Source organism: Ricinus communis, chromosome 4 (genome assembly GCF_019578655.1).
Source record: "Ricinus communis isolate WT05 ecotype wild-type chromosome 4, ASM1957865v1, whole genome shotgun sequence".
Lineage (NCBI taxonomy): Eukaryota > Viridiplantae > Streptophyta > Magnoliopsida > Malpighiales > Euphorbiaceae > Ricinus > Ricinus communis.
Genome location: NC_063259.1, coordinates 24,339,896 through 24,367,885, shown reverse-complemented (window position 1 = coordinate 24,367,885; position 27,990 = coordinate 24,339,896). Strand labels below are relative to the sequence as shown.

Sequence of the window (27,990 nt, the reverse complement as noted above, 5' to 3'; positions counted from 1 at the left end):
TGAGGCTTTTCGTGATGCTTGACTGGGCAACTGTCAAGATACCAGACGCCTCCTCATCACATCGTATCTCTAGGACCAGCTCTCATTTCTTGAAAAACTAAGAAACAAACCATTGTCTCCAGGTCTTCCACTGAGGCAGAATATCGAAGCCTTGCTGCAACATTCTGTGAACTTAAATGGGTAACATATATTATGCAAGACTTCTATGGTGTGACAACAGGGTTGCTCTTCACATTACAGCTAACCCTGTGTTCCATGAGGAACAAAGCACTTACATATTAATTGTCACCTCGTTTATGATCAGTACAAGTTGGGTTTTATCTCTATAAAGAAATGAACTGTAAGAGCAATGCTACATTAGATAATTCTACTGCTCTAATAGCAAGCATAGTACAACAAGAGATTAATAAGTTGATAAAAGGAAAATTGTTTGTGCAGGAGAATCAGGTGAATTTTGCACACATAGGAGACTACTTAGGTATACGTTTTGACTTTGCGTTACCTTCTGCATTTGTTACTAGCAATTTTATTGGATCGGCAATTGGATTATGGATACAGGAGCTTCAAGTCATATATGGTCAAACCTTAACCTTTTCACACAATATAAACCAACCACTACCTGTTCACCCATTTACCTACCTGATGGAAACACTAAGATAATTAAAACATATTGGCAACATACAGTTATATCCTACCACATTGACATTGCAAGATGTTCTCTTTGTACCAACGTTCAAATTTAATCTGCTTTCTGCTACTAAATTAACTGCTTCTGCAAAGTAACCTTTAAATCTTTTCCTACCTATTGTTTAGTGCAGGACCAACAGACTGAGAAGATAATAGCTATAGGTAAAGTAATAGGCAACCTATATGTTTTAGATCCAAGTGACTGCACTTTTCTTGTTCCTTTTAATGCTTGTATACTAATACAAATAAATCACATGATGTTCAATTCTTGAATGATCGAGTTGATCACCTTTATACTGTATCTTGTAATACTTCAGAAGACATCAATTAAATACCAATTCCTTCATTGAATTTTGTGGATATCTGGCACAAGAGGTTGGGGCACGCATCTGTAACTGCTTTGAAACATCTCACTTTTATACCTCATTGTACAGATAGTCTTTTCTCTACCTGTGACATTTTTCACATGTCAAATAACAAAGATCATCTTTTCTAATAAGTCACACGCGTTCTCAAGCTATTTTTGATTTAGTTCACATTGATATTTGGGGTCCTTATAAAGAACAATCTATTTCAGGAACACATTATATTTTTACTTTAGTGGATGATTTTAGTAAAGCTACTTAGACTTATACAATTGCTCATAAGTCCCAAGTTCTTAATATTTTTCAGAATTTCTTAAACTTGATTTCAAGGAAATCTAAAGTTTTACATTCTGATAATGGTATTGAGTTCTTAGGCAATGAGTTTCAATCTTTGCTTCTTTCCGATGGCATTTTACATCATACCTCTTGTGTGTATACTTTCCAACAAAATAGGATTGTAGAATGCAAACATAAACATTTACTCCAAGTTACACGATCCTTGATGTTTCAATCTCGCCTCCCTAAAAAGTTTTGGGCACACTCCATTCTCATGGCAACTTACATCATCAATAGACTTGCAAGTTCTGTCTTAAATTAGCATACTCCTTATGAACCTTTATATGGATGTTTACCATATTACTCTTTACTTAAAGGTGTTTGGTTGTCTTTGCTATATTGCTAACACTTTTCCAAAGAAAGATAAGTTTGATATAAGGTCTTTCAAATGTATATTTTTGGGTCACAATCCAGGTCCAAAAGCTTTCAAATTTTATGATTTGAGTTCGCACAGAATCTTACTAGTCGAGATGTTATCTTTCATAAAACTCAATTTCCTTTTCAATCCATTACTTCAGTTACAAACCCCACCCCTTTATCAGTACCATAGAATGAACCTATTAACTTTCCCTCTACTTCTCACACAGACACACATACCACATCTATTTATAACCCAGCATATGGTTCTTCCTCTTCTCATATTACTCCTCCACAAATACTGTCTCCTTCTATCTCCATTCCTTCTTTATCTCACATTAGACAAAGCACTTATATCAGACACACACCAACATGGCTCAATAACTTTTTCACTAATATAAATTGTTCTATAACTTTGCCTACTGCTACTTCTAGATCTTAAGTTATTGTTTCTTGTATTTATCATCATATACCCTTGATACTTTTTCTTTTCATCATTCCCCTCTTTTCACCGCTGCATATATGAATTTGTTAGCTCATGTTTCTACTTTACATGAACCTACATCTTACAAAATGGCTAGCGCATATGTAAAATGGGTTGAGGCAATAAAGAATGAATTGGCAGCATTAGAACAAAAACACACCTGGGATATCACTTCTTTACCTGATGGCAAATAAGCTTTTGGCACTAAATGGGTTTATCAAATCAAGCTTAAGCCTGATGGTTCGGTGTATAGGTATAAGGCATGGCTTGTTACTAAAGGGTATCATCAGGTTGAAGGTGTGGATTATTTTGAAAGTTTTTCTCCTGTGGCCAAATTGGTCACTGTAAGAATGTTTCTTGCTATTGCTATACCTAAGGCCTGGCGTATTCAACAGCCAGATATCAATAATGCATTCTTGCATGGATATCTAGATGATGAGGTTTACCTACTGCCACCTGAAGGCTATGACAAGGCAGAAAATGTACAAGTCTGCAAACTTAAGAAATCATTATATGGCCTTAAGCAGGCTTCTCGACAGTGGATCTCAGATTTTTGTGCTCAGTTGTTAAATTTGGTTTTATTCAATCAGTTCATGACCACTATTTGCTTATATTTGACGGCTCTACTGGTTTCTTGGCTTTATTGGTGTATGTCGATGATGTCTTTATCATAGGCATTAGTGAGCAGCATATTCTTCAGGTCAAGCAATTCTTGGATGACACTTTCACTATAAAGGACCTTGGTTATACTAAATACTTCTTAAGGCTTGAAATTGCCCGGAGTTCAACAAGCACTTATATCAATCAATGCAAGTACACACTTGATATAATTGCTGACACTGGTTCAATGGGAGCTAAGCCAGTCTCCACTCCTTTTCCTAAGGGATAAAAGCTTGTTACTCGTGATACAACGGTGCTTCAAGAGCCCGAGCAATATAGACGTTTAGTTGGCAGATTATTGTATCTTAGTCTCACTAGGCATGATATTACATATGGTGTTCAGCAGTTGAGTCAGTTTGTTAGTTCTCCTAGTCAGTGTCATTGGGATGTAGCTCTACATCTGGTCAAGTATCTCAAAGGTACTCCTTCAAAGGGGCTTTTCTATCCAACTCAGAATGATTTAAAGCTTGAGGCTTTTCGTGATGCTGACTGGGCAACCTGTCAAGATACCAGACGCTCCCTTACTGGCTACTGTGTATCTCTAGGACCAGCTCTCATTTCTTGGAAAACTAAGAAACAAACCATTGTCTCCAGGTCTTCCACTGAGGCAGAATATCAAAGCCTTGCTGCAACATTTTATGAACTTAAATGGGTAACATATATTATGCAAGACTTCTATGGTGTGACAACAGGGTTGCTCTTCACATTACAGCTAACCCTGTGTTCCATGAGCAACAAAGCACTTAGATATTAATTGTCACCTCGTTTATGATCAGTACAAGTTGGGTTTTATCTCTCCATAGCATGTTTCTACTAAGTTTCAACTTGCAAACTTGTTCACTAAGCCTCTCTCTGCTCCTCAATTCACGTTCTTGCTGTCCAAGCTGGGCTTGATTAATCTTCATCAATCTCAAGCTCTAATTTGAGGAGGGTATGGAAATAGTATAAGTATATTTATTCTACAGTTAGTTATAATTAAACTCCACGTGTAGTTAGTTCATTAGTAGTTTGCTTTCTTGTATTTTTTATGTATTTTTCAGTTACTATTGATTACACATGTAGGCTAAATACTGGTAGAGTTAATTATTTGTTAGCTGTCATTCTTAACTTTTATGGCTGTAAATTTTTTCTATATTTTATGCATATATTCGATAACAAAAAAATCTCTTCTTTCTCACTCGATTACTTTTGTTCAGAAAGATCCTATATTTTTCAAACCAAAAATAAAAGAGAGAAATTAGACATTAAAAAGGAAGAAACAAATTAATTTACTTAAGAAAAAAAAAACATACATTGTAATAATAATGTGGTGGGAACCAACATATATCGAACTCACATCTAAAAGAAAATACTTATATTTGATTCATTCTGTTCTTGTGGGTTTGTAATGTGTCCCCTCCGAATTCATCTGTTAGGATTCAGTTCAATAGAAAGAGATTTTGATGGGGTAGCCTCAATCTCCGTCCAATTATAAAAAGAAAAAAGAACATTTAAATTTTGATGATAATTCTTGACTGAATTATCAACGAACATATATATAATAAAAAGAATTTTATGAGCACCGACATGTATATATTTATTATGTGTGGTATGTCATAGAGTTGGGCACACTGTACTTTCTTTGTATCATTTTGGATATTGAACATTCAACCACCCACATCATTTGGTCATTTTCATGGACCTACCATTTTAAAAGTATCTCACTTCCACAAATCTATGCATTTTATTACAGCCAAGCACTTCAAAGATAATTCTTTAATTTATAATGTATACTTTGTTATGCAGTTTTGAGTTTCCCTTCAAAAATAAATGAGTATAATATATCTATGAAGTTGCCATAAATATTTTAAGAACTAAGAATTTCATAGATAGATACTAATTCAATTATTACAATTTGAATTTTGATTAATTTAAAAAAATTTAAGAAGTCCGAAAAGCACTTTTCAACATCTCAATTGAATTTAATAAAATATTAAATAATAATAATAATAAAACCTATATTTTTATCTATTGCACGTAAATTATAAATATGCTAATTTGATAAGATCAAAGTTATTATAATTAAATTTGTTATATTCAATCATAAATATATTTATCGATCATATAAGCACGCGTATAATACAATAACATAAAGGAATTACCGGTGAATGATATAATAAGTAAACCCAATTTCAAGGCATATTCTGCTGTTGTGACGTTGTTATCCAGCCAAAGCAATGTATTTCTCTAATTGGCTCTCAATTAATAAATGGATTTTGTTCAAACAATGTTTAATATGAAACCCGAACTAAAAGCAAACCCTTTTAAAATAAATAAATAAATTCTAGAAATTGATTCTGTGACATGTGTGAAATTCCAAAATGGATTGATGCTGCAAACTCATTTCATATTCTCTGTATTAAAATGAGTGGATACTAAGAAATCCCTTCACGTTTCTGCATTCTCTCTTTAATATCTTCTAAAATTAGATTACACTCTCACTATAAAATTATGCTTTGTGATTGCTTAATTTCTGCCTCGATCACTTATTTGTTTCTACTCTTTTTTTTTTTTTTAAGATGTTTAAATTAATGTATATATATATACATGTGGGGAGTTCAAATGATTCGAATCCTGAAAACCACTTTTTTTCTTAATCTTTTTAATTAAAATATTTGCTTAAACTAGAAAAGTATGTGCCAATTGCTACTTGTAAATTCTTCATAACATTAAAAATGATTATTCAAAGAGTACATAGATGAAGCGGCAAAGGTCTTTTCTAGTTTAATCAAAGCCTTGAATTTAAAATTTGAATACGTAACTGCATTAAAATTCTTAAATAAATATTTTATCATTCATAAGAGTCTTACATAGTACGCTCTAAATTAATCATAAACATATATATACTAAAATAAAAATATTAATGATGATGTTAACTGAATTTCAACATCTTATCAGACAAATACTTATCACTTAATTATAAGCTGGATCAATAACTATGATTTAATACAAATGTAGACATCGAATTATCTTTCATTACGTTAGCTTTTTTCCAGTGGTTGACTAGTCGAGAGGGTCGATTCACTTGGCAAAGAAGTGGATTTTTATTTCTTGTTAATCAGGATTTGATCATTCTGAGGACCACACCGGAAATTTATTCTTCGATATACCAAATTTATGTGTCCGAATATATCATTAAAATCGTTTAAGAAGAAAATAATAAGGTTACGACATTCCAAGAAAAAAGAAATAATATTATTTTAAGTCTTGAATACCTGTATCGAATAAAAAAAATTAAATTAAGTAGCCACCTTTCTTTTTTTTTTTTTTCCTTTTCATTTTCTAATATATGCCAAAACATAGAATTGGAATATTCAACTAACATTTTCTCCAAGAGGGTCAAGTCAATTTTTTTTCCTTTCTTTCTTTTTAGTACTTATTTAAGGAAAGTTGACAATGGATTTAATCAGTGGACAACCAAAAGTCTAAGATAAGTTTAAACCACTCTTAAATTCAAACAGATACTTTTAATTTAATCAATGCACATCCAAATACTTTGTACTGGTCTATTAATTACTTCAATTTAGGGTTTATATCCAAATTCAGTTAATTAGAATAAAAAAGGGTCCATCTTATTTTTTCATTTTTTATTAATTTTTTTTTTTTGACTCATTGTAGATTATTTTTAAATTAGTGGTTATTTTTTTATTATTAATTAGTTTTATAAATAAATATTAGTGTTTTTCTTAAGAAGAACTATAGTTCTTTATTATGAATGTTTTGAGTTATAAAAGTTTTATAGTTCATTGCAGGAGTGTTGAATTTTCTCTCTATAAGAATGGTGAAGAAAAGAAAGAAATTAAATATGACATTCAAACAACAACATTTGTTAAAAGACATCTATAAAGTTGATATTAGTGCTATTGAGTGGAGTATTCTTCTCGCAAAATTGCAATCTATTATTTCATCAACACAATTAATTAATAATTGTTAGAAGTAATATGATGTTCAATATTTATTATTATCTTTTATATTAAGATATAATTATCAATTTTTATTAATAGAATATTTTATTTTTTAAAAAAATAAAAATAAAAAAGTTGCATATAAGAGTGAGGGATCCATACATTTTCTAGAGCTGTAGCTTTTTAGGGTAGAGACTGCAAATATATAATTGCAATATTTGTGCAAAGAAGAAAGAGAGTTAGAAGAAAATCTATAATATTTGTAGATATATATTAAATTAATGACAAGTCTTTCCTTTTCAAATTAAGAAGGGACAATTCAAGCTATAAAACAGGTTGCAAGTGTCACATTCATTGTGGGAAGTTTGCTTCTAAAATTAATGAGACAATTTGTGATTAATGCTTTAACAAATAAAGTAGCTCTGGTTTCATCTATTTCTTGTTTTGGTATCTTCACCCTTCAATTTTCCTTTTACTTTGCAAACGACTCCACGCTAATCTGTGATCACATCATCAAAATCCATAAAAATATTCAATGGATTTAATTTTATATAAGAAATGGTCTACAATTTATTTATTACTATTTTATTAATTTCTATTCAACAGTTGCGACCTTATATTATTTTAAATAATATATAACAAAAAAAAAAGAGCTTATGTTAAACTCCATTTTATATTTATCATTTGATTTTAAATAAACCCAGTCTTTAAAAGTGCTTTGTATTAAATGAGCGGTCCAGCATATTTTAAATTCACGGATGCACGAAAATAATCCTAAAGACTATTGCATTAAAATGGAATGTCTGTGACGCAGATTGTTTGGTCTGATTGGTTTGCAACATGGGGGATTACGCATTAGCAAAGTATTTGCAAGTAGCATGGAAAAGTTGACTATGTTTTGTGAATTTTTATAAAATTACAAATTTTCTACTATAATTACAATACACTACATATATTTTTATAATGGGTCGGTTCTTTTATATTGATTGGTACATAAATATAAAAGTAATAAATTATAAAACATAATACTAATCATAATTGTAACGAAAAATATACTTCATTTGAGAATTTCTAAACAGGATGTGAATTTCAGGCATATGCCATACGAAAGAGTATGCCACCATTTATTGGATTGGGTACAGCCATTTCTTGCTCATCTTCATTACTTAAAGGACCACATTTAGTGGAAGGAGAAGATAAAAAGAATCGGTCTCAACTCAACTTTCAAGTTTTAGCATGATTATCAACTTTATAATGGAAATAAAATTGACCCCTTCTAATTTTTCCTCCGTGTCAATAACTACTGGTCTCATCCATAGTAAGATTTTAGGTAAAATAAATAATAATTTCGTAAAAGAAAATCAGTTCTGAAAATGACGAGTAATATATATAATGTTCTGGAAGAAATGGCAGCCCCAATTTGATAACCAAGAACCGGTCAAGCCGCCATTGATTTTAAGAGGCGGCTAAAAATTCGACTGGAATCAACTAATTTCTTCTTCATATAAATTTAGTTGACGTTGAAAATAAGATAGCCAACTCATAGTGCACCATTATTCTGAACCTCAATTAGAGGTGGCATGCATATGGCTGCCTTTTTTGTGTATGTACCTCCGGAGGAGTGCATTTCTCAATTGATTAATTAACAAAAACAATTGTAATTCTAAGCTCTAAGTTATTGCCCATGTGAGAGATGAACGATGAAGAGAAGTGAGCATCAATGTAGCTCTTCTCTTTTAATTTATTTCATTATTTGATGTGTGTAGCAAGAATAATATTAACCTGATAAAGGGTCAACTTGTTGCTTGACTAAAATGAAAAAAAATTAAAAATTTGGAAGTTGGGGAAGGGCTTACCACTTCCTCTTCCTCTGCCTCCGACCCTGACTGTAATGTAATTGTCTTGGCAACTGTTATGTAAATGTCGATAGCAATAATTGAGAGAGAGCCTCTTTTTTCCCTTCACTTTCATTTCACACCCTTGAAACTATATATCCGTTTGCATCGCGTATATTTGTCCAGCCCCTCGCTGTTTAAAATAATATTACTTAGAAGTTCTACACAATATTTAGTATAATTGCTCGACCTCAAACTCAATAATATGTAATCATATTTTGTTTTATAATCTATAATAAGATGATAACAATTTATATAATTATTTTTAAAACAAAATTGGTGATATATAATTACTAGTACCAATTAAAATAAAGTTTGCTAAAGCAACGTAATTTAAACTCTTAAAATGTATAAAAAACTAGTTTAATTTACAAAAGGAATATAAAGAGGAATGTCATTATTCATAATTTAACAATATATTTCGTGATTATGAAAAATTAATTTTTTTTATAAAATTGTCAATATTTTAATAAATTAATTAAATTTTATAAAACTAATCATTTTTTTATAATATTATTTTTTTTACAACTAGTAATACTTACAAAAAATTAACATAATTTGTAAAAAAAATGAAAGTATTGTCATTTTTTTATAATTATAAAATTATAAAAAATTCAATCATTTTTATTTATAAGATTTGAAAAATAAGATTTGTACTAATTAAAAAATTAATAGTGTTTAAAATAAAATAAAATAATTATATTTTTAAATTCCTCATGCACCATGTGAACGTTAGTCTTAATCTATATCAATAATAATTTCATCAAATTTTATGCCGAGTGCCTTTAAGGCACTATATAATGACATTTAGGTATTATGTATTATGTATTTAATTATGGGCGCACTTCCTAATCGGAAAGCTAAGTTTAGATCATTTTCAATTTACTTGTGTCCGTCCATATTTGCAATTCGTTAACATCTTGAAAAACTTAGACATTTAAATCCTATTACTGACAAATTTTCTGCATTATAAACCTTTAGGTTAAAGAGAATTGAATTGAGTTCGTAATTACTAAAATATGATATAATTTATAGTTCTTTTATATCATCAAATATCATTTCTAGAAATTGAATTGAAGAACATTTTGATGTTGTCCATAGAAAACTGACACGTTAACCGTACCTCACTTGGTCTATACCCTTGCAAGGCGGGATCTAGCCCCTTCACCCCCACTTCTCTGTTCAGTGCGTGCACGTTCACTCTCTCTTTGGGCCAATACAAGCTCACTGTTTCACTCTGCTTGGGCCCATCTTTGTCGCAAGCACATATTCCTATACCGTGATTGGCGCGTGAAAATCTCTTTCCATCCGCGGACAGATCGTACCCTTCAATTCTAGTCTTAATCAAAACTTAATCTGGGACCCATTGTAAATGAAAAGCGTCAAGATTCTCACACCTGGACCCACCGACGGTAATCCCACGCTCAGCATTACTCGACCGTTCTGACACGTGCTTGTCGTTAAAACCCGTTTCACGGCGCAACCGACACTGCGACGGAAATTCACGGAGGGATACTTACCAGTTGTCACTTGTTTGTGATCCCGCCAAATTACCGGCTATTCTAACTGCAGTTTTTTTCAATCAACTTATGATGCCTCTGATATTATATTGTTGATATTTCTTCTTATTAATCAAAAAATTATAACAAATAAAATAATATACTTTTATTATTATTATTTTTCATAAAATAATATTTTTTGTAAAATACTATAATATGAAGGAAAAGAACTAATAAATCTCTACTTATATGTTACCTATAAAATATAAAGTATGCTTTTTGATTGGTTAAATTTAGGAGTGTCACAAATTTGTGCATGTAACATTTTTATATCAAAACGTTTTTGAAATTTTCATTTGTTTGATAGATTAGGAGACTATATGTGGTAGCTAATATAAAATGAATATACTTTTTGTTCATTTTATTTATCAAACTTTTATTCTAATTAAATTAAATTAAATTTGGAGATAGTCTCCTTTTTGTATTTATAATTTTATTGCTTAATCTATTTTTAGAAATATGTGAGAGACTGAGTTAAAGAAAAAACAGTATGATGACAAATTTCATAAATTGTTGATTTCTCTTTATATTTTTTTTGGATAAAGTGACAAAAAAAAGAAGCATGTAACTGTTGGGAAGAGAAAAATAATACAAATACGTACTAATAATAGAACTTTGTAATGGGTGATTTTTCTTTCTTTTCCTTACTATTTTTAAGGTCCAACTATTGGTAGAAAATTCATTGAGAAACCAGTCCAAAATTGTTGGTTATTTATGTCATACTCTTATAATTGATATACTCCCAGAATATGATTTTATCTAACTCTACAGTTTTTGTTTTTGGTTTTTTAATTTATTTTTGTCCATCTCAATATATTGCATTGAATAAATTATTATCCAAGTGAAACACTTATAATGTTTACCATTCATCAAATAATTTAATACAGCAAATTTACTGTTTAACAAGTAATTCTACTTTTAATGAATCTTAATTATTAACATTTCAGGACAAATAATGTGTACAAACTCTAAATTTTATACCGACCAAATTAAGATGCCTAGGATTCATTTGAAAAAGTGTGATCCAGAAGATACAAATTTTATTGCAATTTCCAGTCAATAGATTAAAAAGAATAATGTTGAATAGATTTTGTGTAATATTTATTTATTTATGAAATTTTTTTATTTATTATTATATTATATTTATAATATAATATATAAATTATAGGATGTGAACGGAAAATGTAACAAAAGAAAAGAAAAAGACTACTTATCCATGCATCGACGGCGAGACTATCACAAAATATCGCGATATATTGTCGGCGTATCGACAAGGGAGTAAAAGGAAATGAAATGCCCCGAATGAACAGGCGAGCAAAGGAACCGCAATAGTTGTACTGGAACCACTGAATCCGCCATTAAGGGAATACACGCGTTAACTCATCGACGGCTAAGTAAGATGCCACGTCAAAGACAAATAATTAGAGTAGGTCCCTCCGTATCAGCAATTAGGTGGCGAGCATTTATTGGCCAAGAGTTCTCTCTCAAAACTTGAACTGTAGCGAGTCAACATTAACCCAACCATAGTTTATAAATCTAAAAACCCACCAAAAAGAACAAGAAAAAAAAAAAGGAGAGAGAGAGAGAGAGAGAGAGAGAGAAATGTGATTATGAAGCGGTGTACGGTTCACACACCAATTAGCTTTTTTATCACAGCCACATCGCGTTTCTTTGTATAAACTCCTGTTTTCTCTCTCTCTCTCTTCTTCTATTTTTCTCTGTCTATAACGATTTTTAAATCGCCGGCGACATTACCCGGCGGCTTTTGTTGAATACATCTCCGGCTAATTTATGAGATCATTGAAAAAATTGTGGTTGATTTGATTCAATTTTGTTGTTATTTGAAGTCGATTGATTATTTCTATTTTTGTTGATCTGGTTAAAGTTTTGGCAATTTCGGATCTTCGGAGATTTCCGATTCGGAAAACAAACAACTGAAGGAAGAAACGACGGCGTTACGGATCCTACATTGTTAAAAAATAATAATAACGATAGTTAAGAAGATAAGAGGAGAGAGAAACTGGTGACGTAATATGTATGGAGAGAAATGTGCAGGATAGAAAGGAGTGAAAGAAAGAGCAGTGAAATGGGGATAGGTAAAGGAGGGGTGGAGAAGGTGAAGGGTAATAGTGGAATAACATCGAGCAGTAGTAGGTCAAAAATGAAGATGTGGATGATAAGAGCAACAACGTCGGTGTTGTTATGGACATGTATTGTACAATTAACGACGATCGGAGAGATGTGGGGTCCTAGGGTTTTGAAAGGTTGGCCTTCTTGTTTCTCTCACGAATCTGCTGCTTCTGCTTTGGAGGAGAATAATCTTCCTGTTAGAGTTTTGCCTCCTAAGAGTGAGTCAATTTTGATTTTGCTTCTGTTCTTTTTAATTGTTTACGTTTTTGTATTTTTAGGAATATTTTGATGTTTGCATTTTTATAAGTAAGGAAACAAAGACATTTTCTTTTTCTTTCCAAAATTTCCTCTTTTGGTGTTTTGGATCAGGTAGAAGGTGCAATTTGTTTTTCCTTGTTTAGTTTTCGAGTGTTTTTAGCAAAGAAAAAAACACACACACACGCCCACACACAATGGATGGTTCCCAACGGAGTTTGAAGCTTATGAAATTGCTACAACGTTTTGCAATGTAATGAAATGCTGCTGCTGCAAGTTATCCCATTACAATAATATTTACTTAAAACTAGCTAAAAGTGCTCTGTTTGGTTTATGGTCGCTACGTTTCTTCTTTTAACTCCATGAGCATGCCCCGTTTCATGGATTCTAATATGTAATTATATCCTAATTGAGTGGTTTTAGTACTACTAGTAGTAGTACCCTCTCTCTTAGTAAGTGTGGGCGATTATTGATGCAAGTCTCATGTTTGGTTGTTGCCATTTTAGGGGTTTACAAGAACAATGGATATCTTATGGTTTCATGCAATGGAGGTCTCAATCAAATGAGAGCAGCGGTAAGTGGTTAGCAAATTTGCACTTGGCCTGCCTGGTGTTTATAACCATGATGGTTGATCCTTCTATTAAATATGCCGTTTCTGCATTTCTGTGGTAATTAAGTCGGATGTTTCTTAACCTTTGCAGATCTGTGATATGGTTGCTATCGCTAGGTATTTGAATGTCACACTTATAGTTCCAGAGCTGGATAAAGCTTCTTTCTGGGCTGATCCCAGGTGTGTGAATGATGTTTCCTTTGGGGAAGCTATTGCAAGTTTGTTAATTGTAATGGATTCTATGATGGTTGTTCTTTCTTCCCTGAATTAGGAACACATATTTATTTATCCAAGAATTTTCATTTTATTGCAGTGAGTTCCAAGATATATTTGATGTAGATCATTTCATTACATCATTGAGAGATGAAGTTCGGATATTGAAAGAATTGCCTCCTAGGCTGAAGAGGAGAGTGGAATTAGGGATCACTTATACCATGGCACCAATTAGTTGGTCTGATATATCCTATTATCACATCCAGGTCTGTCCATTTTTATGATTTCTTTTTCCTTGTGGTTGCTTGTTTCCCAACATTTCAATGCATCACACTTAAAAGTGTTTAGTAACCTGTGGTCACATATGTGTTGCTTTCTATTAGTTATTAAGGTTCTGTGTTTGTTTTCTCATCAAATATGTTCTTATTTGATGCTTGCAGATTCTTCCTTTGATACAAAAGTACAAGGTCTTACATCTGAACAGAACTGATGCTCGACTTGCCAATAATCATCAACCTTTGGAGATTCAGAAGTTGCGTTGCCGTGTGAATTTTAGTGCTTTGAGATTTACCTCTCAGATAGAGGAGCTGGGCAAAAGAGTTATAAAGCTTCTTAGGCAAAATGGTCCATTTTTAGTCCTTCATCTTAGATATGAAATGGACATGTTGGCCTTTTCTGGCTGTACCCAGGGTTGTAACAATGAGGAGGTAGAAGAATTAACAAGAATGAGGTGAGTTATGCAATTTTTTTATGAATTTGGTACCAGCAGCCTTAAATATTATTCCGATGCTCAGTCTGTAAGCAATTTTCTTATCTAAACAGATATGCTTATCCTTGGTGGAAAGAGAAAATAATAAATTCTGACTTGAAAAGGAAAGATGGTTTATGCCCTTTGACACCAGAGGAAACAGCTCTTACATTGAGGGCATTGGACATTGATCCAGATATGCAGATTTACATTGCAGCAGGTGAAATTTATGGTGGAGATAGGAGAATGGCAAGTCTTGCGGCAGCTTTTCCCAAACTGGTTTGTAGCTTCAAACTGGTGTCAGCTGCTTAAATCTTGTTATCTATTGGTTGCTTTCCTTTATTTATGGTTCCTTTTGGTTTTGTTATACAGGTCAGAAAGGAAACCCTGTTGGAACCATTAGACCTTAGGTTTTTTCAGAATCACTCATCCCAGATGGCAGCATTAGATTATCTTGTTTCTTTGGAGAGTGATATTTTTGTCCCAACATATGATGGAAACATGGCTAAAGTTGTTGAAGGCCACAGGAGGTATCTTTCTGTTACTAGTTTACTTTTGTTTGTTCATTATTATACTTATATATGCTACGTTGTTTGTAATTTCTACACTAATTTAGTGGTTCTTTTGGGTTTATATAAATAGTTTTGGAATTCACATCCTTCCAGTTTTAAGACTCCAATTTTCTGTCTCTATCAGAGGAAAGAAAATTGACTATGCCCCTTAATCGAGTCAGATCTTTTTATTCTGGCTGTGAAACCATTACCAAATATAGATTTTTATCTTGGAACAACTATCATTTCAACTGAGGTACATTTCTTGAAAATCTTTCCATCGCCATGCCATCTTAAATTCTGTTACATCTGATGCTTCTTCAGATACCTTGGGTTCAAGAAGACAATTTTACTGGAAAGAAGGCATTTGGTTGATCTTATAGACAGATACACTAATGGTTCGCTGAGTTGGGATGAGTTTTCTTATGCTGTAAAACAAGCACATGCAGAAAGGATGGGGAACCCGATGAAGAGGTTGGTGATCCCGGATAGGCCAAAAGAGGAGGATTACTTTTATTCCAACCCAGAAGAGTGCTTACAGCCGCCAGATGATCCTTTGCTTTCTTTGAGTAGCACGTGACAGTTATTGAGGAGATTGTGATATTTTATCAGAGTGTTCTCCACATTCCTAGTAATTCTACCAAAGATCAAAGGGATAATTCTCTACACAAAGAGGATATAGTGATAAAGGAACATTTTGTGAGGAATAGACAATCATGAAAAGGAATAGATTGGGTTGGTAAAAATTCAAGAAAGCCTGAGATGATCTATGGGAGCACTTGTAGAATGCCATCATCTTTAGTATATGCCAATAATCCAATTCATGTATAGAAGCTACCCTGCCATTACAGGGTGATGTCAGTCAAATCAACAAAATCGGATTGTACACAGAGGGATGCAAATATAGATGTGGTCTACCAGAAGTGTGGCCTCAAAGGAAGGTTACTCCTTCGTCCTTCCATTTTGTATTTTCTTTCTTCTCTTTTTTGTTTTTTTTGGTTCATCTATGATCTTGTGAGTTCCTAGCATATATCATATCTTAAAAAAATTCACGTTATCATATTATTATTGAGATGGTTGCCTCTCCCTCTTCAACTGTGGCTCTAATGTTTTAGGAAATGGTCCCAAAGCCAATTATGGAAATGGTAGGTTCTGGACTGCCTTAAATAGTCCTCCTGTTCATGAGTTCCTTATTTTATTTCCGAGTCATAGTTGGTTGGCAGTCGGACAGACTTCGATGATAATGTTATAATGGCCTCGAGTTGTTTAGATAGTTTGTATTCAGATGCTGGCTGCAATTTAGCTTAGTTTTCTTTTCTTTTCTTTTCTTCTCTTTAGTCCACTCGAGTTGTTTATTTATTTTTATCGATTAAGGATATGATTGAATTGAATAAGTTCATTAATCGAAGTTGTAATGGGGCTGGATTAGTTTGGGTCTGATTGTTAGATTTGTTGACTGTTAGCTGTACAATATATAATTGTATTGTATGAGGAGTAAACATCAAACTCAGAGTAACCGTAGTGCCTAGTGGTGGAATTTGATAATATGTGATCATTTATAGGAAATGTGGCTGGAGAATAAATTTGACCCTCGAATTAGTGATCTCTAAATTTAAAAAAAATTGTTGGTAATCCTACTAAGCACTAGCATTAGCCGTCCTGAAGGGTAAAATTCGATTTCTGTTCTAGCTTTAGACCAAAACAGTTTGTTAACTTGAGGAATTAAGGAGTGATTACTCCGGTTTATTTGGAATATTACCTCCTTGAGGTTTTTCTTTTTCTTCTTAAAACAGGAAAAAAAAATAAAAAAGGTTCATCACCGCATGAATCCATTGTCTGTTTTTGGCTGTTTTATTGCCCAAAAAGCAGCTTTCATTACAAATAGTTGCTGTTAATGGGGTCCCCACCAGCTGTTGAAGAACTTCCTTATCTAATTAAACTTATTTGTATGGACTTGGTTAAAGATGTAAAGGCTAAATATAATTTGATAATAGTAAGTACTTTTTCAAAGATAATGACTTGTTTTTGAGAATACAAACATATAAAAGGAATAAAGACTGCTAAAGAGGCCCCCACCCACCAACAGCAGCTCTTTAGGCTGATTGATTTTGATACATGCCACCGCTTCATGCTTTTAGTTTACCAAAGGTTAATATTAATAACAACGATTGGATACCCTGCCCGCCACTGCCACTGATTTCCATTTGTCTTGCCTGGGCTTTCTTATCCTCTCTTATTCCATTATATAAAAGTTATTCTAAATTGAAAGTGAAACTTCCATTGAATCAATAAACAAACATCTTTCTTTTTTTTTTTTTTCCTCCTTACCAAATCTATAAACAATCTCCATATGCCAAAATAATTATCTTTTTTTATTGGTAATGTTTGGTAACTTTGGCTTTCTCACCTAACATGAAAACAATTTAATTGAGTTGTATGGATATATACAATAATCATAATCTATATAGCAATAACTTCTATATATTAATAAAAAAACGATAGTTCCAATTTTATATTAGTTATAACTAGAAATAAATTTTCTATTATTATTTATAAATATATTTTTTATATAATAATATTTATATATATATAACTTTAAAATATATATTATATTATATTTTATTATAATATTTTTTTGTTTCATCAATTTTACTTATTTTATATATGGTTTCTACCATTTTATCTATTAAATTAAAAAAAAAAAAGTATTCAAACCTTCATTAAATCATAATCATCATTAATTTTAGTTGGTTTTAATCTATATTATTTCAATTGGATTATTCTCACGTATAAAATATGATAAGTGCCTCAATAAGGAAACAATAAAACAGCAAAATAAGTTGATATTGATTTTTCACCTGATGCAATGCTCTTCGTTTTCTTGAAAAAGCTCCTGGTCCAATATGGCCCATTAATATTCAATGGTTGTTGTTGTTCTTATTAGAGTTGTGATTATCTTTTGTTACTATTTACTTGAAATCAATTAGACTAGAAGTTGAACAATTATATTTCCAATAATATACTGCACCATGGTTCTGATGAAGTATGAAAATCATAAAGAATTTTAACGTGCTTGTTATGGCCTATCACTATATAGTTGAGCTTAAGTTTATTTAAGTTTTGTAACAAATGTTGACTTTTTTAATTGGACTGCATGTGGTTCTTTCTCTTCTACCTTCCTTACTATATTTTTATTCTCTAAGTACTTATTTTTGAATCTGTCAGTAACATTAGCATTTGGTAGTTTCAACATCAAAACCTCTGTCGTTGTGAGGCAAAAACAACATAGAATTGATGTTCACAACAAAATCAATTGGGATTATGGATAAGTTGCTCGGAGATCACCTCCTCAACTATTGGCAAACATATCAAATTTCAAGTGTTAATCTTAATCAAATCTGATCTTCCCAAAAAAAAAATGATGTCAATAATAATGATTAATGGTTTAGAAACTTCACGTAAATATTAAAGCCTTAACCAAATAGCAGCTTCTCGACATTAGAATATGGAAGCTGTGTTTGAGAGAATACACAAAAAGGCAAACGAAAAAAACATATATTTGTTTGTCAGGAATTCTGTGCATCCCGACAAACTGGAAACAACTAACATGTACAATCATCTCTTTGGTCTCAACTGGGTAGTTTATAATCCAGAAGACGACATGAATAACCCCCCATTAATGGCAAAAAGGGTGTTTCAGAAAAATAATGAATAAATTAAGTAAAAAAAAATATTATGACTCTGTCATCCTGTCCTAGCTTTTACTTGTCTTCAGCTTCTTTAGGGCGTGATCAGATTCCTCTCCACTTGATACTCTTGGCCGTATTGTTCCTTGATTACAAGAAGGAACCTCATTATCCTAGGGCCATATGGAAAGCAAAGATTAGGTATGTCCATGGTCTTGTGAAGTGGAAATCCTGATTAAGCTTAAAATTCTTTTAACATAATATTCCCAAGGCTGTGCCAACAAACCTTATTAATGGATGTCGGAATGTTTGATTGTCTATTTGCTCGTTTCCCCAGATCGATTTGAACTGAGATGCTGGCCTGTGATAAATCTACTCCTGAACTCTGCAGGGCTTGTGTCAGAGTATTTAGCAACCTGCATGATACCATATCAGTATGCTATTTGACTCGCAATAAAAACCTATAACTTTTATCAGCAATGACTGTAATAGTCGTGGGTAAGTGGAAAAATCAAATGGAGACTCCCATTGTCTTTTACGGATTTATGGACCAGAGATCACAGCAGAGCCTATCCGGAAAACTTGGAAGTTAAGGTTAGGTAATAACTTGTAATTATGAACCTAACGAAAAACCAGTGATGCCACTTCTTATAGCGAGGGAGCGCACTCTGCCCACTAGAAATAACATTTAGACAACTGAGAAACTAATCACAGAAGGTGCCTAGACCAAAAGGGAGAACAACTTTCTTTGACAATCCTAAGAAGAGCAGTCGACCCTTGTTTGTCTTTGTAAAGGAAAGAGATGGCACGGGCTCTTTCCACATTCTGAGATATTGAATTTTCCTCGATATAGTAGGGAATATGTAGCAACTTCGAAAGAAGATTTCCAGGTCAAGCTAAACAAACGTAATACACTTTACTTTTGCTTAAATGTCAAGGGACGTAATTTTCTCAAACGATCTTGACTTCTGCTCTTTCTTATGCTAATTAGAAGCCATGAAAAAGCAAAAACCTAATAGAGATCCAAAGTCAGATTAAGGACATGCATAAGCTGAGCGAGTGTAAATTGTAAAGATAAACTCACCCTTGAGAGTACACACTTGAGATGTTAATTGTACCACCTTCAATGCTCAGCTGCTGTTCTTTCAGCTTATCAACAGCTACAGCACCCTCAGTGGTACATGATCTAGTTTGATTTGATTGGGACTCAGGTTGAGATGCCGTGTTCTCAACATCTGATACCAGTCTAGGTGGAAGTTGAGCCACTGCACCACCATTTCTGCCACAGTTGAAGAAGTTTGGCTGCAGTGACACAGGAAAGGGAATTCCTTTATTTGTCATTCCAGGATAGTGATCCACCATGAAGGTAGTAGCAGAGTTGACATCAGATTCTACACGGTTCTGTGCACTTCCCGGAACGCTAGGAGAGAGGTTGATGTTTTTCTCTTCTAATTTTGCTGCAAATAGTAATGCAGGACCAGCACCACTATTTGAGCCTCGAGATTGATCCACATAACTTTCTACACTCCTGCTACCATTTCTCTGTTTCAGATGAAGGATGGAATCAATCATCAGGTTACCATAACCATCAATACTCTAAATAGAGTCATGCTCGTCTCACACCATACAGAAATTACAGAGGCAAGCATAGAAATTTTACCCATGGCACCAATTTTGCAGGTTCATTGTTCCATCTTTGGTACGACCCTTCATATTTATGTACTTTCTCATGTAAAAACTGAATATACTCGATAACCTGAAAAACATTAGGACACCTCATAATTCAAAAGACTTAATGAGAGCACTGAACAGATAATTAATTACAGAACACTTATTGTACCTCTAATAGGAATGATGCCTTGTCTCTCTTTTGGTCACCATGAGGAATGAGTTCTCGCAACATCTGAAATCTGCATGATTACTTCCGAAGATTAAGTACACTATGTTGGCAAATGCATTTATACTGGCAAAATAGCATTAATTTGCATCCAATTACAAGAGGGGGCACAGGCACATCAATCCAGTACCTACTAATTCTAGTGTTATCTTTTTGGAAGGATAAATACTTCGTTGAATATAGTTACTCCTTTGAGTATTAGTTAAAAACAAAAGGTCATAATAATTGTTAGGTGCATTCTTGATCAATTTATTGACTATTCAATTACTTATCAGCTGAATCCCAACCTTAAATATTTCTAAAGAACAGAAACAATGAATACAACTGATTAAAGAAAACAGATCATTAGATTTGAATTCAGAAAGCAGTTGATACATGCCTGTCATTTATTTTGCTTCTCCTCCGTTGCTCAGTGGCCGAATGTTTTGAACGTGGAGTGTTAGCCTTCTGATCAGTGCTCTTCCCATCCACTTTTACTCTCAACTCCCCTGTAAACCATAAAAGGCATTGCATCAATGTGCAACTATACAATATCAGCAAGATAATTTTGTAGCAGTAATATTAGCAAGTATATGAAAGTAACCTTTACGGATTGGCGAAGGGGTCTCTTTTTTAAGAACAAACTCTTCCTCCTCGTCTAATTTATCATCCTGGGAACTATCTTTGGCTGATTTTATCATTTCCATAAAGCTCTGGCTCTTCTGTCCTGATGGCCTAATAAATTTACCCATACAATAGAACGTATCATCAGTAGTCTTTAATGAAAGAACCTACGGAAAGAAGAAATAAAAATAAAAGAATTCGAAGGTAAGGAGAAAAAAGAACATACTGAGAGGACGAGAGAGAGCTGAAACTATTGCGGTGGTTGTTCGTTGATGACTGAGACGGCCTCTCCGGCGTCGTCCACCGGTCCACATTGCCTGCCGCTTCTTCTACCGCCAACAAATACATTAATATCAGTATTATATGACGACTTTGAAAGAAAAGAATGAAAAACTTTCGTTTTTAGTAATTTTTGTTAGTGTTTGTTTTCTGCCATTTAAGGTTTCATTTCTTTTGTTTGATCCGCTTGTGCTTTCCAGTTTTCTTATCGAACTTTCTTTGTCCAGTTTAGAACTGTAGTTTACTCTTTAAAAGATTTTCATTGCAACTTATAACCATAATAAATCAAAGATACAAAATCAACAAGAATTGCACAACAATTTGGATCCTTCAATTCATAATGATAATTAAAAGGATATGCTTACCTACTCCATCTGTATACTGTAAAAGTAGTAGCATGAACTTTTTTCTTTTTTTCATGTTATCATATTGCAGAATTAGAACCGATAGGTTATCAACGTATATTCATCATATATCCTTGTTTGTCTGGTGTATATAAGGTTAAAAAATTTCCTTAAATCAACCTTCATCGTTTGCTATTTTTTTTTTTTTTGTTTTCTCCTTTTCTTGTCTATGCGTACCTGACATCCTGATCTAAACTACACATCATACTGAGTACTACATCCCTGTTTTGTATTCTTAATTTCATTTTGCTTTTCGATACTTTTCGTTTCTAAGAGGCAAACAACCGAGAGCGAATGGTCTATTTTGGGCCCAATGCTTACGCTACGCACTACCATAGAGCTAAACAGTCTTGAGTTGATTTCACACTTTGCACTTGGTCTTTGGATCCCTCGAAACTGATTATGCACTAACATCAGCATTGAACTAACCAAAGTCCAAAACGAAGTAGTACCCTAGTGATGATGAAATCGCAGTGTCAGCTAGTGAGGTGCTTTCATCAATAAACCCAAAACCGAAACAGCTAGAAGTGAAGGTACTCTCGATCTTCCATCTTGGCTAGTTAGACTACGTATGCTGTCATGTACCAGAGTTAATCATCTTTGTATTTTTCTTCCAGACAAGTTCACTCATACTCGATAATTTAATTGTTTTTTTTTTTTCACATATCTCATGGCTGGACATCTCTAGTAATGAACTTGCATGCACATGCAACCACGATAATGGAAACAAGTACGCACTGTGTGTAAAATGCTGGATTCTCCGGTTATTTTGATTTTTTCTTACTATTTTCTCACTTTGTATTTTTCACCACAAAATGGGATGTACTTCTATGATTTAAGGTACTTCTATTATTTTGTTTTAATTTGTTCAAAGCAAAGCCATCATAGAAAATGCCTTATAAAATATATTAAAAGAAAAAGTTACCTGTCACGGCGTTGGATCTTTCTCCTACATTCTCCTTCCCTGTCTTTCCCTTGTTGATTGCAGATTCTTCCCACAAAGTGAATCCACTTCCTGTATATGAACTGCAGTTGGAATGCTCTTCATTTTTCTCGATACTACTTGCTTGAGCGACAGTGAATATGGGGCTGCCCTCTGGCTTTGGAACTTTTTGATTGAAATAATTAGAAATGTGACTAATACTGTAAGTCCCAATTCCTCCGGGGAGGGTATGCTCCATTGAGGGTGGTAGTGCAGGCGGTGATGGCTTTTCATGCGATGAAACCTCAGCCGCTGTTTCTTCTTTTGCAGCAGTCTTCCCTATTCGCTCCAGTGGTTGTAGAAAATCATGGGTTTTAAGGTAACCTGTTCATGCATGAAAAGATTCTGGCTTAGATCTTGACTTCATTAAATGCTTTACAAGTCTGTAAAATGTAAAATGCTACAAAATGACACTTGTTTAAACAAAACACTTTAACAGGGGGGAAGAAACGGAGTAAATTTTGACGTTAGGGGAGTATCCTGATAAAAAATAAAAAATAAAAGAATTCTTTTGAAATAATTCATCGTGTATTTCCCTGTAGGAATAGTTTTTTTTATGATAAGTGTACAATTAGAGAATGCAGTCCCTGTGGCCATTTACCAATCAATAGAACTTGTCAGTAGATTCATTTCTTTTATCTTCGAGCTTTATTGGCTTAACAGTACCGCCTCTGTTAGAAAGTAAGGGAGAAAATACGTTTAGCCACATCTTCTTTACTTTTTGGACTCTCTTTTTTCTTTACTAGAACATGAAATTCATTTCATCTTTTTCTTTTCAGGAGACCTTGGTGGGCTTAAGAAACTTTAGTTAAAGATTTTCTGTCATAATACAATAAGCAAAAGAAATGGAATTCTCGAGAAAAACTGAACCTTTTACTTAGCGATGCATTGCATTAGAAATCGACTTTCTGATTAAATTCTAAAATATGCACTGCAAATGCTAAAATATAAGACAAACACTTAATATGGGCTTCCAATTTAACATTTTCTGCCGTTATCCTTATTCAATGGATTACTTATTTAACATTTTATTAGTTTAAATTAAATTTGAATGAATCGACACAGTAATGATATGCCCTTTTCAAGAATGAAAAAAGAACAGGTCTCATCTTTCTTCTCTCTACTGAATGATGATCTAAGAAATGTGACTGTGAATAGCATGCATCTGATGTGAGTCATGCGACACATCAAGATCATAAGCTTAACTCCTTCTAATAAGGGTCCCATTAGCAAACCCCATTCCCAATCTGATGGTGCTAATTGGTTGCTAACTGCTAACTCTTTCCTTTTCTGATTCGGCAAAGCCTGTTCTTATTCATGGCCCACTCTCCCAATTAATGGCCCAGATCTATGATTCAATACTTATCACGTTCATGCACAAAACTTGATCCCGCATAAATAAAACGACATATAAATAAATCCACAGTAATATTTCGATATTTGTTTTTCTTTTTCATTTTTTCCTCTCATTAAAAGGCAATTATTATATTTCATAATCTTAATACCGAAAAAGCTTCAAAATATATATACATATATATTGATATTTAGAAGAGTAAAAAAACAAACCGGAAAAAGAGTAAATAAGAAGACGCAAAAAAACAAAGCCGGTCTTTGGGATCTTAAATAGAGAGGAAAAATTGAAAAAGTACCTTGAGAAGAAGGTGGTCTTGGATCTTGTTGGACAGTTGAATGACTGTACAGCGATAGAAAGTTATGCGTTGGTTTTCTTCCTGTACAAAATATACTTCTAAACCACAGTTAATAAATTAAAAAAAACAATTAAGAAAACAACAACAATTTTGATTTGAATTACTCAACTAATTGATTTGCTTAATCCAAAAATAGAAACGATAGAAAACACCACAAAAATTCTGTTTCTTGAAAATACCTTCGGCTTCAAAGATACGTTGTTGCTGAGGAAGCTCCATCCACCGCTGTAATATTTTTGTTAAATTCGCCAATTCTTGAAAGAGAAAATATATTTAAATTTCTCCGAATAATTTCTAGTCCAGATTTAAAGAAAAAATCTGGAGCTGAGGCTGAAAACTAAATTTGAGAATTGAAGATACGATTTTAATCTCTTGCAACTACTTGTTCTTGATGTTGCTGATGTCAGATCCGTTTGTCAGGACTCCGGCGGAGATCGGAGGTGCATTTACTTTCCTGAGAAAATTGAGGTGTGGATTGGATTGGATTGGTGAAAGTTAATATATACTCGAGTGATCCCGCGAGAAACTTGTGTCGTACACTATTCATACAACTCCACCGCTCGCCAGAATCATCGTCACAACTTCAAGAAAATCTTAAATCTGCTACAGAATTATGGAGAAGAAAAACGGATATTATCAAATTTCAATCTATGTTTTAAGTCAAACAATCTGAATTCAGCAAAGAAAGAGACTAAACACCATTCTTACTTGTTGATGTAGGCAGCTTGTAGGTACTGATTTAGAAATTACACTAAAACTTATGTACAATTAATAAAAATCTCATCTTTTCCAGAATTACACTTCCATTTTTATAGAAATCAAAGCAAAAAGAATCACTTCGAAATCATTTGTATAAAAATAGTTATGGCATTTTCAATACAACTGCTCCAATTTCCATTTAAACATAACAGTAAAAAGTTTTCTAATAAATGACCAGCCAAATGAATAAATTTTCTGATGAAACTCTGCAGATATAAAGTTAACATCCTAAAGTTTCTATAGACACTAATTTTACACAATTTGGACTTCTCTAGCTCAAGTTGTGAAATACACAATTAGTAACAAATTTCTCAATCTTAAGTCTAATTTCTGCTTAAAACAGTTTTGAGCAGGCCACATTAAGTTCAATATATCTCACGTTACACTCGACCAAAAATTATGAAATTTCACAGACATATACTAGATATATAAATGAACAACTTTCATGTTTAACTCTTTGTTTGATTCAGCCTCTAAATGCCTCAAAATGTCAGCACAAAAACCAGGTCACCTGCTGAACCACAAACAGAGCAACAGTAATTCGTCATCCTATAAGTTCATACTCACTCAATGTTCTGCAAAACCATTTTACAGAAATATTCCTGAGATATATATCTACAACTTTCATGTTTAGAAATTTTCGAAATTAAGCCTCTAAGGTCACGAAATCAAAGGTGAAAAATTCTGCCCAAAAATTTCAGCTTCAAGATCACAAGTAATAGCTTGTTCACTCTTCATTGAAACAATCCCAAAACATATAATCATCAATAATTTCATATCATTAATCTTAGTTTACTGCAAAATAAAGAAATTAAAGTTACTCACCTTTGTTTCCCTTGATTATGAAAGCTCAAAACCTTCAAACTTATAAGAAGAAATAGATTCTTACTAAAAGTTTATAGAGTTTGATTAGGAAATCAAAATTTGAAAATAAAAAGTTTGAAGAAGAAAAGGAGAAGAATGAGAGAGACAAAGAAGAAGATGCAATAGGAAGTATATGTAGAGATGAAGAAATGAAGAAGTAGTAAATTGGTGTAAAAATAGGAAATCTTACAATTTACAATTTAATCCTTTTTCTTTCTAACTTTTCAATTTAGTCCAAAGTCATTACTTTTCAATTAAAACAATATGTAACTAAATAATTGATTTATCTACCACATAATATAATAAAATAGGTCATATATAATTATGATGCAAATAACATATTTAATGACATGCTAATGAATATTAATTATTAATTAAAAGAAATTCGATTGTGATACCAACCTTTGATCTGAATTATGAAATTTCACGTCGAATTTCAGCTGAAAAATGCATCGGGAGTGAAGTTGAAGACCAAAATATCCACTCAAAAGTGATCGAAATTCAAATACTTAAAGAACCTGTTTCGAATTTCCACTGAAACTATCTCCTTTATTTCTTTTCTCTATAAACAAACAGCGGTGTATTATAAAAGAGAGAAACTTTCTATTTCTCTCCGGTGCGAGTTTGCTTTGAGATGTTTTATACAGTTATCTTGCTTTGTTTATTTAGCTTTAGCTTATAGCTTGGATTTTGGTTTTCATTGATTTTCGTTATTCTAAAACGGCATTTTACTTAACGTCGTTGCGGCGGGAGGGGTTGACCCCGTTAAGTTCACGGAGAATGGGAGAGAAATATTATTAATTTTATTTTATTAACATAACAGAATACTATGACAGTATGGTTCAATAATTAACTTTGTTTGTTTTTTATGTTTTTGGCAATCCCGATAAAATTTTTGTTAATAATTTCTTTTTCTTCAATCTAAATTTTATTTATTCACTCCGATTATTATGTCTTTTTTGCTCACCCACAGAAAAGATTTGGCAAGTTCCAGTTTATTGTTGGATCAAAATATTTCTACATAATTCTGACCTAAAGTCCTTTATTGCTAAGCATTTTTCAGGCTTATGTACCTGGTGTTACATGTTTATTTTGTGCAAATAAAAATATGTTTTTACATGTAAGACCTAAATCAATTAAATTTTTTATATTTATGGCGAATATGGTCAGGGCTAGTTAGGTCTCCTTATTAATAAAAAAAAAATAATTTAAATAATTTATTATAACGTGGCAACTCTTTATAATATTGGTAGATAGAAGATCTAAATCTCCTGCTTCACATTATTCCAAAATATAAAATAACTGAATATATTATTATCTGATATTTTATTATTTTTAGTATTAAATTAAAATATGTATAGAAATTTTGAGAAAAGAAGATATTCTATTAGAATGTATGATAATCGTCATTGATTGTTATGATCTTTAAAAGTCTAAAATAAAATCTTGTAATATCAGCTTGATTAGATAATTGTTCTAAAAAAATAAATAAATTTTATTATATTATCCTTGTTTTCTTTATTCTTTCAGTCTTATTGAATTATATTATTATTCAAAAAACAAACAAAACCGACTCCCTTTCTAATAATCAACTCATAAAATTGCATCCATTGACCAAAGACTAATTTTTTAAAAAGAAAAAACAAACTATCTCCTGTTAAGAGTCTTTAAAATATTATTTCAACATTGATAATATTAATTTAACGTTTTGTTTTATGTAATATATAAATTGCTTCCTATATTTTATTTACTGTATTAAAAACTTTTTGTATTTTGAAAGTCAATACAATTAAGAAACTAAATTGATTAAAAATATATAATTTGATCTTCAAATTTCTTATCAAGATCACAATTATATTGTAATAAAATTAATAATAAAAATAATATCTAATTTATTTTAACAATTTAAATTGTTATAATTAGAGGAGTAATTAAGTAAAAAAGAAGAAACCTATTTATATATATGCTCTTATAATACTCTTCTGTACTTTTATAAGAAAAAGAAAAAGGAAG

The 27,990-nt window shown here is 32.4% G+C and overlaps 2 protein-coding genes across 5 annotated transcripts; one reads left to right on the top strand and one right to left on the bottom strand.

The window, feature by feature from the left end:
- The first annotated feature begins 11,716 nt into the window (after positions 1-11,716).
- Positions 11,717-15,889, top strand: LOC8264674 (rhamnogalacturonan I rhamnosyltransferase 1). 2 transcript variants are annotated; one of them, XM_048373039.1, is made up of 8 exons: positions 11,717-12,635; positions 13,179-13,246; positions 13,374-13,462; positions 13,596-13,761; positions 13,936-14,225; positions 14,318-14,522; positions 14,616-14,773; positions 14,886-15,100. In XM_048373039.1, the coding sequence occupies exons 1-8, from the start codon at positions 12,335-12,337 to the stop codon at positions 14,965-14,967; spliced, it is 1,359 nt and encodes a 452-aa protein (XP_048228996.1). In that variant the 5' UTR covers positions 11,717-12,334; the 3' UTR covers positions 14,968-15,100. The 2 variants fall into 2 exon arrangements, with proteins under 2 accessions (XP_048228996.1, XP_002514598.1); XM_002514552.4 differs by lacking the exon at positions 14,886-15,100 and adding an exon at positions 15,119-15,889 and having other exon boundaries at positions 11,843-12,635.
- Positions 15,890-18,225: 2,336 nt separating this feature from the next.
- On the bottom strand, positions 18,226-26,094 carry LOC8264673 (transcription factor BIM1). 3 transcript variants are annotated; one of them, XM_015716589.3, is made up of 12 exons: positions 25,939-26,094; positions 24,534-24,954; positions 24,295-24,392; positions 22,589-22,969; positions 21,207-21,309; positions 20,961-21,091; positions 20,757-20,865; positions 20,321-20,390; positions 20,141-20,236; positions 19,565-20,022; positions 18,767-18,896; positions 18,226-18,653 (listed from the first exon to the last, which is right to left on the bottom strand). In XM_015716589.3, exons 4-12 carry the CDS (start codon positions 22,842-22,844, stop codon positions 18,549-18,551), a joined length of 1,458 nt encoding a protein of 485 aa, XP_015572075.2. In that variant the 5' UTR covers positions 22,845-22,969; positions 24,295-24,392; positions 24,534-24,954; positions 25,939-26,094; the 3' UTR covers positions 18,226-18,548. The 3 variants fall into 3 exon arrangements, with proteins under 3 accessions (XP_015572075.2, XP_015572073.2, XP_015572074.2); XM_015716587.3 differs by having other exon boundaries at positions 24,295-24,375; XM_015716588.3 differs by having other exon boundaries at positions 21,207-21,306; positions 24,295-24,375.
- Between the last annotated feature and the right edge of the window lie 1,896 nt (positions 26,095-27,990).